This window comes from Hippopotamus amphibius, chromosome 8 (assembly GCF_030028045.1).
Source record: "Hippopotamus amphibius kiboko isolate mHipAmp2 chromosome 8, mHipAmp2.hap2, whole genome shotgun sequence".
In the NCBI taxonomy this organism is placed as follows: Eukaryota; Metazoa; Chordata; class Mammalia; order Artiodactyla; family Hippopotamidae; genus Hippopotamus; species Hippopotamus amphibius.
The window spans coordinates 145,687,759-145,700,961 of record NC_080193.1 but is presented as its reverse complement, the minus strand read 5'-3'; the positions used below and the strand labels follow the sequence as shown (position 1 = coordinate 145,700,961).

At 40.1% G+C, this 13,203-nt stretch overlaps 1 protein-coding gene across 1 annotated transcript; it reads right to left on the bottom strand.

Moving 5' to 3' along the window:
* Positions 1–11,248: 11,248 nt before the first annotated feature.
* LOC130859621 (olfactory receptor 12-like) lies at positions 11,249–12,199 on the bottom strand. Its single transcript, XM_057747203.1, has one exon. The coding sequence runs from the start codon at positions 12,197–12,199 to the stop codon at positions 11,249–11,251; it is 951 nt and encodes a 316-aa protein (XP_057603186.1).
* Positions 12,200–13,203: the final 1,004 nt, after the last annotated feature.

Below are 13,203 nucleotides of genomic sequence, written 5' to 3'. Positions count from 1 at the left end.
AGGCCAGAAGGGAATGGCAGCATATACTGAAAGTCCTGAAAGAGAGAAACCTACAGCCAAGAATACTCTACCCAGAAAGAATCTCATTCAGATTCGATGGAGAAATCAAAAGCTTTACAGACAAGCAAAAGTTAAGAGAATTCAGCACCACCAAACTGGCCTTACAACAATTGCTAAAGGAACTTCTCTAGGCAAAACACAAGAGAAGGAGAAGACCTACAAAAACACAGTCAAAACAATTAAGAAAATGGTAATAGGAACATACATGTCACTAATTCCCTTAAATGTAGGTGGATTAAATGCTCCCACCAAAAGACACAAACTGGCTGAAAGGATACAAAAACAAGACCCTACTATATACTTTCCACAAGAAACCCACTTCAGACCAAGGGACACATACAGACTGAAAGTAAAGGGATGGAAAAAGATATTCCATGCAAATGGAAGTCAAAAGATAGCTGGAGTACCAATACTCATATCAGACAAATTAGACTTTAAAGACTATTACAAGAGACAAGGAAGGACACTACATGATTATCAAGAGACCAATCCATGAAGAAGCTATAAGAATTGTAAATATCTATGCATCCAACAGAGGAGCACCTCAATACATAAGGCAAATGCTAACAGTCATAAAAGGGGAAATCGACAGTAATGCAATAATAGTGGGAGACTTTAACACCCCACTTACATCAATGGACAGATCATCGAAACAGAGAATAAATATGGAAACACAAACTTTAAATGGATATTTATAGGACATTCCTTCCAATAACTATAGAACACACCTTCTTCTCAAATGCGCGCAGCACATTTTCCAGGATAGATCACAGCTTGGGTCACAAATCAAGCCTCAGTAAATTCGAGAAAATTGAAATCTTATCAACATCTTCTCCAACCACAAAACCATGAAATTAGATATCAATTACAGGAAAAAAATGCAGAAAATACAAACACGTGGAGGCTAAACAATACATTATAAAACATCCAAGAAATCAGTGAACAAATCAAAGAGGCAATCAAAAAATACCTAGAAATAAATGACAATGAAACAGAACAATGCAAAACTCATGGGATGCAGCAAGAGCAGTTCTAAGAGAAAGCTTATAGCAATACATTCTTACCTCAAGAAACAAGAAAAATAAACAGAATAAACAAGAAAGACAAAATAAATAAAAAACTTAACCTTACACCTAAAACAATTGGAGAAAAAACAAAAAATCCAGAAGTGAGCAGAAGGAAAAAAATATAAAGATCACACAGATAAGAAATAAACAAAAAAAGGAATGAAGGGAACAAGAGCAAACACTGATAAAAATAAAAACTGGTTCTTTGAGAAGATAAACAAAATTGATAAACCATTAACCAGACTCATCAAGAAAAAAAGGGAGAAGATGCAAATTAAAAGATTTAGAAATGAAAAAGGAGAAGTAACAACTGACACTGAAGAAATACAAAAGATTATGAGAGACTACTACAAGCAACTATATGCCAATGAATTGGATAACCTGGATGAAATGTATAAATTCTTAGAAAAGTACAATCTTCCAAAACTGAACCAGGAAGAAAGAGAAAATATGAACAGACCAATCACAAGTACTGAAGTTGAGACTGTGAACAAAACTCTCCCAAAAACAAAAGCCAAGGGCCAGATGGTTTCACAGGCGAATTTTATCAAACATTTAGACAAGAGAGAACACCTATCCTTCTCAAACTCTTCCAAAATATAGCAGAAGGAGGAACACTCCTAAACTCACTCTATGACTCCAACGTCACCCTGATACCAAAACCAGACAAAGATGTCCCACACAAGGAAAATTACAGGCCAATATCACTGTTGAATATAGATGCAAAAATCCTCAGCAAGATACTAGCAAACAGAATCCAATAGCACATTAAATAGATCATACACCATGATCATGTGGGGTTTATCCCTTGGATGCAAGGATTCTTGAATATATGTAAATGAATCAATGTGATACATCATTAACAAATTGAAGGATAAAAACCATATCATTATCTCAATAAATGTAGAAAAAGGATTTGATGAAATTCAACACATTTATAATAAAAAAATATCAGGAAATAGGCATAGAAGGAAATTACCTCAACACAATAAAAGCTGTACATGACAAACTAACAGCCAATATTATTCTAAATGGTGAAAAACTGAAAGCATAGCCTCTAAGGACAGAAACAAGACAAGGGTGCCCACTCTGACCACTGTTATTCAACAGAGTTTTGGAAGTATTAGCCACAACAATCAGAGAAGAAAAGAAATAAAAGGAATGCAAATTGGAAAAGAAGAAGTAAAATTGTCACCCTTTGTGGATGACATGATATTATACATAGAAAACCCTAAAGGTTCTATGAGAAAACTGCCAACACTAATCAATGAATTTAGAAAAGCAGCAGGATACGAAATTAATGCACAGAAATCTTTTGCATTCTATACACTAACAATGAAAGAGAAGAAAGATAAATGAAGGAAACACTCCCATTTACCATTGTGACCAAAAGAGTAAAATACCTAGGAAGAAACCTGTCTGAGGAGGCAAAAGACCTGTATGCAGAAAACTATAAGACACTGATGAAAGAAATCAAAGATGATACAAACAGATGGGGAGACATATTATGTTCTTGGATTGGAAGAATCAACAATGTGAAAATGACTATACTACCCAAAGCAATTTACAGATTCAATGCAATACCTATCAAATTACCAATGGCATTCTTCACAGAACTAGAACAAGAAATTTTACAGTTTGTATGGAAATGCAAAAGATCCTGAAGAGCCAAAGCAATCTTCAAAAGGAAAGATGAAGTTGGTGTAATCAGGCTTCCTGACTTCAAACTATACTACAAGGCCACAGTGATCAAGACAGTATGGCACTGGCACAAAAATAGAAATTAGATCAATGGGACAGAATAGAGAGCCCAGAGATAAATCCATGCACATATGGGTAACTTTTCTTTGACAAAGGAGGCAAGAATATACAATGGAGAAAAGACAGCCTCTTCAATAAGTGGTTATGGGAAAATTGGACAGCTACATGTCAAAGAATGAAATTAGAACACTTCCTAACACCATACACAAAAATAAACTCCAAATGGATTAAAGACCTACATGTAAGGCCAGACACTATAAATCTCCTAGAGGAAAACATAGGCAGAACACTCTATGACATCCATCAAAGCATGATCTTTTTGGACCCACCTCCTAGAATCATGGAAATAAAATCATGAATAAACAAGTGGGACTTCATGAAACAAAAGCTTTTGCACAGCAAAGAAACCATAAAGAAGACAAGAAGACAACCCTCAGAATGGGAGAAAATACTTGCCAATAAAGCAACTGACAAAGGGTTAATCTCCAAAATATACAAGCAGCTCATGCAGCTTAATACCAAAAAAGCAAACAACCCAATCCACAGTGGCTGGAAGACCTAAATAGACATTTCTCCAAAGAAGACATGCAGATGGCTAACAAACACATGAAAAGATGCTAGAAATCACTAATTATTAGAGAAATGCAAGTCAAAGTCCCAATGAGGTGTCATCTTACACTGGTCAGAATGGCCATCATAAGAAAATCTAGAAACAATAAATCCTGGGGAGGGTGGGGAGCAAATGGAACCCTCCTGCACTGTGGATGGGATGTAAATTGCTACAGCCACTATGGAAAACAGTATGGAGTTTCCTTAAAAAACTAAAAATAGAAATATAATATGACCCACTAATACCACTACTGGGCATATATCCTGAGAAAACCATAATCCCCAAAGAAATATGTACCACAATATTCATTGCAGCACTATTTACCACAGCCCGGATTTGGAAGCCACCTAAATGCCCATCAAAAGATGAATGGATAAAGAAGATGTGGCATATATATACAATGGAATATTCCTCAGCCATAAATAGGAATGAAATTGAGTTATTTGTACTGAGGTTGATGGACATAGAGTCAGTCTTACACAGCAAAGTAAGCCAGAAAGAGAAAAACAAATACTGTATGCTAACTCATATAAATGGAATCTAAAAAAATGGTACTGACGAACTCAGTGGTAGAGGAAGAATAAAGATGCAGATGTAGAGAATGGACTTGAGAACATGGGGTTGGAAGGGGCGAAGGGGAAGACGAAGTGAGAGAGTAGCATAGACATATATACACTGCCAAATGTAAAATAGAGATCTAGTGGGAAGCTGCTGCATTACACAGGGAGATCAACTTGACCATGGGTGATGACCTAGAGGGCTTGATAGGGAGGGTGGAAGGGAGTTACAGCAGGGAGGGGATATGGGGATATATGTATAAGTACAGCTGTTTCATTGTGTTGTACAGCAAAACCTGGCACAACAGTGTAAAGTATTATATTCTAAGAAAGAGACTAAAAAATTAAATTAAATTAAATTAAGAAAATAAAAGCAAACATACAAATAATGTTCGATAGTTTTTGAACTCTCTCAGTAACTAATATAACAAGAAGAAAAATGGTTGTCGTATGTTTGAATTGGTTCAAAATATTAACTAAATGGGCCCACTTGGCATAGATAGAATACTACACTTAGCAACTGCAGAATATAAATTCCCTTGAAGCACACAGAACCTCACTGTAGTAAGGTGAATAGTGTCTCCCTCCCCCAAAGTGTCTCCCCAGAAACTCAGAATGGGACCTTATTGGGAAATATGGTGTTTACAAATGAATTATATATATTGAAGCCATCCTCGATTAGGTGGGCCTTAAATCCAATGACTGCTGTCCTTATTAGAAGAGGAAATGATACAGAAACACAAGGGGAAAAGGTCTGTAAAGAGTGAGCAGAGGTTGGAGCAATGCAGCAACAGGGGAGGGAGTGCCAAGGTTGCCAGTCGCCTCCAGACAACAGGAAGAGGCAAGAGATAATGTTGTCCAGAGCTCACAAAGGCAGCAGGCTCTGCTAACAACTTGATTTTCGAGTTTATCCTCTAGACCTGTGAGAGAGTAAATTCCTGTGTCTGTAAGTCATCAACTTTGTGTTAATTCGTGATGGTGGCCCTGGTGACTGACACAGGAGGGATCTGAGGGAGTTTCCTTTTACCTGGTAAGGTCAGCAACACACCTTCACTCTCCTATGTTGCGGGGGGTGGGGTCACCTCTCCAACTCTATGCCAAATGCACTCTGCAGGGATCTTGATCACCTTTCCCAATCCTTCCCTGTTGTAGTTCATTTATTTCAATTGTTTTAAACATGAAAACATAACCTAGTTACTTGTAGAATCTTCTTTAGAGAGATATTTAGGTTACTTCATTTATATTTTGTTTTTCAATAATGAATATTACACAATGGACAATTTTTTCTCTCTAAAGTGTTTATCTAGACGTGGATTCCTGAGGAGAAAGACATTTTTTCTCAACCTCGTTAATTTTCATATTAATTTTACACTATAGAGACTCCTTTCCTTCCTCTTTCTGCATTTTTGCCATGCAATTACTCTACTCAACTGTAAAGCTGAAAGCCTTCCCTTTAAAGAGGTCCTGATTACAGGGGACGGAAGCAGTCTATAAGCTGCTCCACGACCATACTGTTGTCTAACGTGATGGGCCTAGAGTGTTATCCAGGCCAATCCCTGTCTTCTCTTCTAGCTTCTTCAGAAGCTTGGATTGTCTACATGTATAACCTCCATGAGAACAGGAGGGTGATTGTTTGCTGTAAATCATTCTGGCATTTTGCTGTTCTTGGTGAATAAGTGCATCATATAAAATTCTTCCTTATGTTTATGCTTATCTGGCCAATTTTATCCCCAAATAATTGTACCAGTGAAACACAACAAGTAGTGTAGAAGTCATTTTTACTATATTGTCTCATTTGTATGAGTGTGTTACATCTATGCTGCTTTATTTTAATTTGCTTTTCCTAGTTGCCAATGAGTTCCAGTAACTTTTCAAAGTAATTTGAGTTTCCTTTCTTATTTTTCTATTAGATATTTGACAAAACTACAGTTTCAACTCTGTGTGCTGAAAGGAATATTGATGTTTTCCAGAACATGTCTCTCTTGCTTCTTTTTCAAAAATCCTCTACATATTCTTTGACATGTTGCATTTTATTTTAGAATTGATTTGTTCCATTGAACGTATATTCTACCAAAAATAAATAGCATTGATTTTAGAGTCATGAGAGTAGTTAACTTTGGAGGACAAGAATTGAGATTTAGGAAAGTTTCTTTCCTTTTTTTTTTTTTTTTTGATACAGGTGGTGGTGAGTTCCAGGAGCGGATTTTATTTCACTATTTTTTAATATATGTATAAATACATAATATTAATATAAATATAAACATTCATACTAACATATTTTAAAACAACTATACTCCAATAAAATTAATTAAAAGTAAATAAATATTCATGTCTTCCATTCTGAGCCTAGAAATGTGGACACTGTGCCTTGGGATCGGGTCATCATCTCTAATGACGATGTCATCCATGCCCTTGGTGTGATGGAGCAGGAGCCCAAGGAAACAGCTGTCCCAAGTGGAACCAACACATTCACGTCAGACCATTCATCTGGTTCCTCTGTGAGAGGCTCTGTTTGTCGAACTGAAGCCACTGACGCAAAAGCTATTCCCATTGACATCATATCATCATGTGGAATGCTTGTCTGTGTATTTTAATTATTATTCCAAACGGATCTCTTTGGTGATGGTGTTGAAGTTGGGCTGATAGCAGGCCAAGTGGAGACAGGGTGCCCTTTCAGTCAATGCTTATCATTGCTCAACAGGAGAGGGCAAGCCCTGCATTTTGATGAGGGCAGGAGGAGTAGTAAAGTGTATGTGAAAGCTATTACAGATTTTTTCTATGTGAAATTTGAGTCAAGGTGATACAAGTCATTTATTTTCTTTCCAACAGAAAAACTCCTTTAATGACAGCAAATTTTTGTATGTACAACATGTATACATACATGGAGGAGAGAGAGGGTAGTATCACTGACTAGTATGTAAGGAAATATTATTAAAACATATGATGTGTTGGAAATGAAACAGCATAATACAGTACATTAAGAGAATGATGGGGGAAAAGCCCAGGATCATCTGAATTAATGCAGGTGAAATTTTTAAAAAAGCACACTTTCATTATATAAAAAATAAGCAAATTAAAAATGGAAGAAAAAAATTCAACATAATGAAATTCACTTATGAAAGCACACAGCCAACATCATACTCACTAGTAAAAGCTTTTCCTCTAAGATTAGGAACAAACTAAGGTTGCCTGCTCTTACCACTTCTGATCAAAATAATACTGGGGGTCCTGGCTAGAGCAATTAGACATGATTGAAGAGGAATTTAAAATATCTTTGTTTACAGATGATGTAATATTATATATTGAAAACCCTAAAGATCCATGAAACTATGTTAGAAACAGCAAATTAAGCAAATCATCAATATGCAAAATCAATACATTAAAAGAAGCAGCATTGCTATGCACTATCAATGAGCTATATAAAAAGGAAATTATAAAGCCACTCCATTTACAAAAACACCAAGAAGAATAAAATTCTAAGGACTAAGCATAACCAAGAGGACACAAGACTTACACATGCAAAGCTACAAAACATAACTCAAAGAAATTGAACATAATCCCCATAATGAAAGATATCCCAGGTGCGTGAGTCAGGAGATGACATTATCCCCAATGCAATCTAAGGTTCAAGGTAATCCTTATCAAAATCACATTTTTCTTTTTTTGCAGAAAATGAAAAGTACATTTAAAAATTCATATGGAGTCTCAAGGGAGACCAAATAGCCAAAAGAATCTTGAAGACATAGGTGGAGGTCACAGACTTCTTAGTTTCTAAGTATTGCAAGCTACAGTAATCAAAACAGTGTGGTGCTGGCACAAAGACACACTTGTAGGGCGACGAAGCAGAACAGAGAGCCCAGCAACGAGTCTTCATGGATTTAGTCAACTGATCTTCAATAAATGTGTCAAGACAACTCATTGGGGCAAAGACTGCCCCTTCAACTAATTGCACTGGGAAAGGGGCTGTTTATGTGCAAAAAGATAAAGTTGGTCCCTTACCTTGCATCATGAACAAAAACTAGCTTAAAATAAATCGAAAACCTAAATGTATGACCTAAATCTCTTAAATACTTGAAGAAAACATGAGAAAAGCTTAACGACCTTGAATTTGGCAATGATTTCTCAGATATAACACTAAGAGCATATGAAACAAAAATGAAAATAGACACATGAGACAACATCAAACTTAAAAATGTGTACATTAAAAAGTTAAATAACAGTGTGGAAAGGCAACCTATGAGATGGGAAAGAGATGTTGGCAAATGTCCCCTAATTAAAATAGAATTACCATATGATGCAATCAAACAATGGAGTATGTATTGTTAAAAAAAAAAAAAAAAAGCAGTCTAAGAGATATTTGCACGCCCATTTACATAGCACATTCTTCACCATAGCCAGAAGTTGGAGGCAACACAAGTGTTCCTTGGTGGATGAAGAGAAAAACAAAAGGTTGCTTATTAAAATGCTGGCATACTACTCAGCCTTAAAAAGGATGGAAATCCTGTCACATAATGCAACATGGATGAACCTTGAGGACACTATGCTAAGGGAAACAACCAGACACAAAAAGACAAATACTCTATGTTTTATTACTTATCTGTGGTATCTAAAGTAGTCACATTCAGAGAGACAGAACGTAGATGGTGGTTGTCAGTGGTGCAGGTGAGCAGGAGATAGGGAGTTATTGTTTAGGGGCATGGAGTTTCAGGTTTGCAAGATGAAAAATTTCTGAAGATCTGTCACAAAACAATGTGAATATGCTAAGCACTACTGAACTGTACACTCTAAATTAATTACAACAAAATATGCTTTTTTTTTTTTTTTTACATTACAGAAAGTTAGAAACTTCTAAAATTTAGTATGGAATCATCATTGAAACTACAATACGGTCTTAAAATTTAATGTGTTTATTCTCCACTTAAACACAATACACAAAATAGAGCTATGCCATGTATATTCTGGAGTTCAATACTAGCTAATAATGAACTCAAATTATAACCAGCAGTACATGTGAGCTAAGAACCCACTATATGACAGCAGCATGTATGGGATGAACAAGCCAAGTAAACCACTTCTAACATTGTGCACGGATCTTCACTACAATCTGATATATAGGTTTACACAGAGGTAAATGTAGCCTGCAGGGTTTTAAAAATCATTTTCTTCCAGACCATAGGAGAATTTCTATTCCATCTAATAATGGATTGGTTTTCCTGATTTATCTGAAAGTCAGAATTTATGCTCTTCTACTAAGAACCACTGATGCCTTACTCTTTGCAATTTTAAATTTTGCATAATGGTGAAAATCTACCCTTGTATAAAAAAGATTGCATTTTTCTGTTTCCTTTAGGAACTTAAATTAAGATAGTAGAAGAACTAAGATAATTCTACTCAAAACCCATGGAATGCCAAAAAAAAATGAGAGAGTGAAAGAGAGAAGGAAGGGAGGGAGGGAGGGAGGAAGGAAGGAAGGAAGGAAGGATGGATTAAGATGGTGAGGGAGAGGGAAAGAGAAAGAAGGAAAGAAAGGAAACAAAGGAAGAGAGAAAGAAGAAAAAGAAGAAAGAAAGAAGGAAAGAAAGAAAGAAAAATAAAGAGAAAGAAAGAAAGGGGGAGAGAGAGAGAGAAAGAGAGAAAGAAAGAAATGGGAAGGGAGAAAAGAAAGGAAGGAAAGGAGGAAGGGAAAGGGGAGAGAGAGAATGGGAAAGAGGGAGAGAGGAAGGAAGAAAGGACGGAAGAAAGAGGAGGAAAAGGAGGAGGAGGGGGGGAGAAAAGAGAAAGGGAGAAAGGGAGAGTGGAGAGAGAATGATATTATAACATAAGACTCTAAGAAGTCATGTCATTTTGGAGCAGAAACCTGGGGGAACTCCTCAAAGAATAAAGGCATTGTATCAGGGGAATACAGTAAACTATGGCAGAGTTAGAATTAATTTTGGAGCCCAAAGATAGGATGGGAGGGGAACAAGGACCCAGCAGACTTTGGAGTAGGTCCCGATTGAGTAACGGTGAGCAGCAGTCAGATGACTTGGGTGTTGTCCCCTCCCACAGTTCTCCTGAGCAGGGAGAGCAGGGAGATGGAGAGCTGTGGTCAAAGAGACAGGGCACATCGCTACTGACCCTACAGGGTACAGACCACTCCTGCGTGCAGAGGACAACCTCCTGGTAGTGACCATGGGAGCGGATGACTCTACCAAAGGCAGACATGATAAGGAGACCATTGAGCTTTGAGTCCAGGCTGCATGTTGGGTCCATGGAGCACGAGGGTGGAGCTCTGAGTGGGTAGGTCAAGAATGAGGGTCCAGTGTCCGAGGGAGTTTCGGACAGAGGGCCAGGAAGCTGTACTCTCTGCCAAATACATGCACCTTCTTTCTCCATCCCCTGCTCTCTGCTGCAGCCGCTAGGACCTTCACCTTCTTCAGAGATGTCTGTGCTGACAAAGCCTCATTTGTTACAGTCACAGGTAGTAAAGACACTGTCACCAGCCAGGCTGGGTGGTGAAGGGGCAGTGGAACTCTGGGTATCAGGCATCCCTGTTGACTCCATGGGGAACCCAGCTGCTGTCCATGGAGAGAAACCCAGGCAGGGTGCAGTAGGAGCTTCTGAAGCAGAAACACAGATGTACTCTGCTGCTGTGTTGGGGGTGGTAGCATCAGTGACCAGAAGGGGCAGGTGGAGGAACAGTCATGTTGCAGGATTGAGGGGAAGTACAGTCTCCCTACCTCCCCCTAATTGGACCTAATGATGACCCTAGGTTATAACCAAGAGAGGTGTAAGGATGAGCATCCTAAAGCCCCTCTTCTAGGTGCTCCAGGGGAGCACACATTTACTGAGAGCACACTTACATGGTTTCAACAATGAAGAGAAGGGAGAGGCATCGGAATATGTCTAGTGTAATACCTTCCCTGGAGGATGTTGAATGTGAGACCTACATGCTGCTTCAAAGACTCTCGGCTTATCTCTCTGCCCATTTTGTCACCCAACTTGAGGATTAGGGTCTTGGACAACATGGACAATCTCAGCATCTCACAGTTGCATTTGTGGTCCATGATGTGCTTCCAGGAAGGAATGAATGAAATGCCGGATGAAAGAAGGAATTAGATGAGGGAACAATGAATTTCTCAAACCAAACCCAGTGCCTCCCACAAAGCCCTCCTGTCCAGCCCTCAGGACACTGTCTCTCTGGCCACCGTCCTTCATGTCGCTGTGAGCTTCTGGCCCAGTCTCCACAGGGCATCCTTCACATCCTTGTTTCTCAGACTGTAGATGAGGGGGTTGAGCATCGGGATGACCAGGGTGTAGAAGACAGAGACCACCTTGCCCTGCTCCATGGACTCCACAGCTCCTGGCTGGGCATACATGACGAAAAGTGTCCCATAAAAGAGGGACACAGCTGTCATGTGGGAGCCACAGGTGGAGAAGAGCTTGTGTCTCCCTGCTCCTGAGTGCATCCTCAGGATGGTCACTGTGATGTAGCCATAGGAGATGAGGACCACAAGTGTGGTGCCCATGATGAAGAGGCCACAGATACCAAACATGACCAGTTCACTGGTGCTTGTGTCACCACAGGCAAGCTTGAGCAGGGGCGGTACATCACAGAAGTAGTGGTCAATGTGGTTGGATCTGCAGAATGGGAGGCTTAAAGTGAAGCTGGCCTGCATGATGGAGTTGAAGCAGCCTGCACAGTAGGAGCCCAGCACCAGACAGGCACATGCAGAGGGGCACATGGTGATAAGGTAGTGCAGGGGGCTGCAGATGGCCATGAAGCGGTCATAGGCCATTACGGCCAATAGGAAAGCCTCAGTGGTGCCGAGTAGGGAGAAGAAGAAGAATTGGATGATACATCCCTCAAAGGTGATGACCTTGGAGGAGGACAGGAAGTTGGCCAGGGCCTTGGGGGCGATGACAGAGGAGTAGCACAAGTCGACAAAAGAAAGGTTCTTGAGGAAAAAGTACATTGGGGAATTCAGCCGGGCATCCAGGGTGATGACCACAGTCATGGTGAGGTTCCCCAGGACGGCCACCACATACAGGGCAAGGAACAGAGCAAAGAGCAAGGCCTGAGCCTCCAGATCACCACCAAATCCATCTAGGACAAACTCCTGCAAAGGCATCACTGAGAGGTTTCCATTTCTGTGGGGTGACATGGTCCTGAGCTGAGCAAAAGGGGCAGAGAGCAGACATCAGGTCAGAGGCAGCCAGAGGGAGTAGGTCAAGGTCACAAGTTCATATTTTCTTGGAGCACAGGGATGCTTCACTACCTCACTGCACACTGACCAAGAGATCACCGGCTGCCTGGTTGTCCAGATGAGCTCAGACTGACACAAATTGTAAACCTTTCCTCTGATTTACTAATTCTTAAGTGTGCCTGGAGCATTCACTTTGTGGGAGACTCTGAACGTTTTCTATGGGGTGGTTCAAGGGGTCCTGCAGAACTGAGAGCCTACAGTGTAAGGGTGGCTTCCATCTCTCTGTCCTTGCTTTGAAGGACATGCTCTCCCTTCCCACGGGGGTGCTCCTGAGCTGTGCCATTTCTGCACTTTGCTCATGTCTAATCCTGTACTTTCTGCCCCTAATTTACTCATTCCTTCAGAAATCATTAAGTCTATGCCATCAGGACATGACCCAGTGATGGCTCTAACTCCTTGCCAGGCTGGGAACAGATCAGGGGCCAGCCCTCACCAGGCTAGTATGGGTGCTATGTCTGTCTCTGCTGCAGACCCTGAGACCTCTCTTGGCATCTTTGTCTCTGAGATAGGACCATGATGGCAACCATCAACAGAGCTCTCTGCATCCTTCAAAGTCTAAGGCTTCTTTCTTGCAATGCCAGATATTAGACAATTCATGGAGAGGGGAAAGTCCAACTCCATGGTCTGAGAACCAGCAGGACAGGGACTGGGACACATTCAGTATGTAGACATGTCCTCCCCTTGTTCTTGCTTTCGTGCCCATGGCTCCTCGGTACACCCTGTGGGGCTGATTTTTTGAGCAATGGGAGCCACCAGCACTGTCACGTCTGCATCCCCTGGATCCTCCTGTCTGGTCCTGCTTCCTGTCCCTGTCACAGCCCAGACCTCATATGTCTGTTCCGAGTAGGGCTGACCATCACACTCTCATGGAACATGGGGGCCAGCTGTGTGATGCCTAGAGG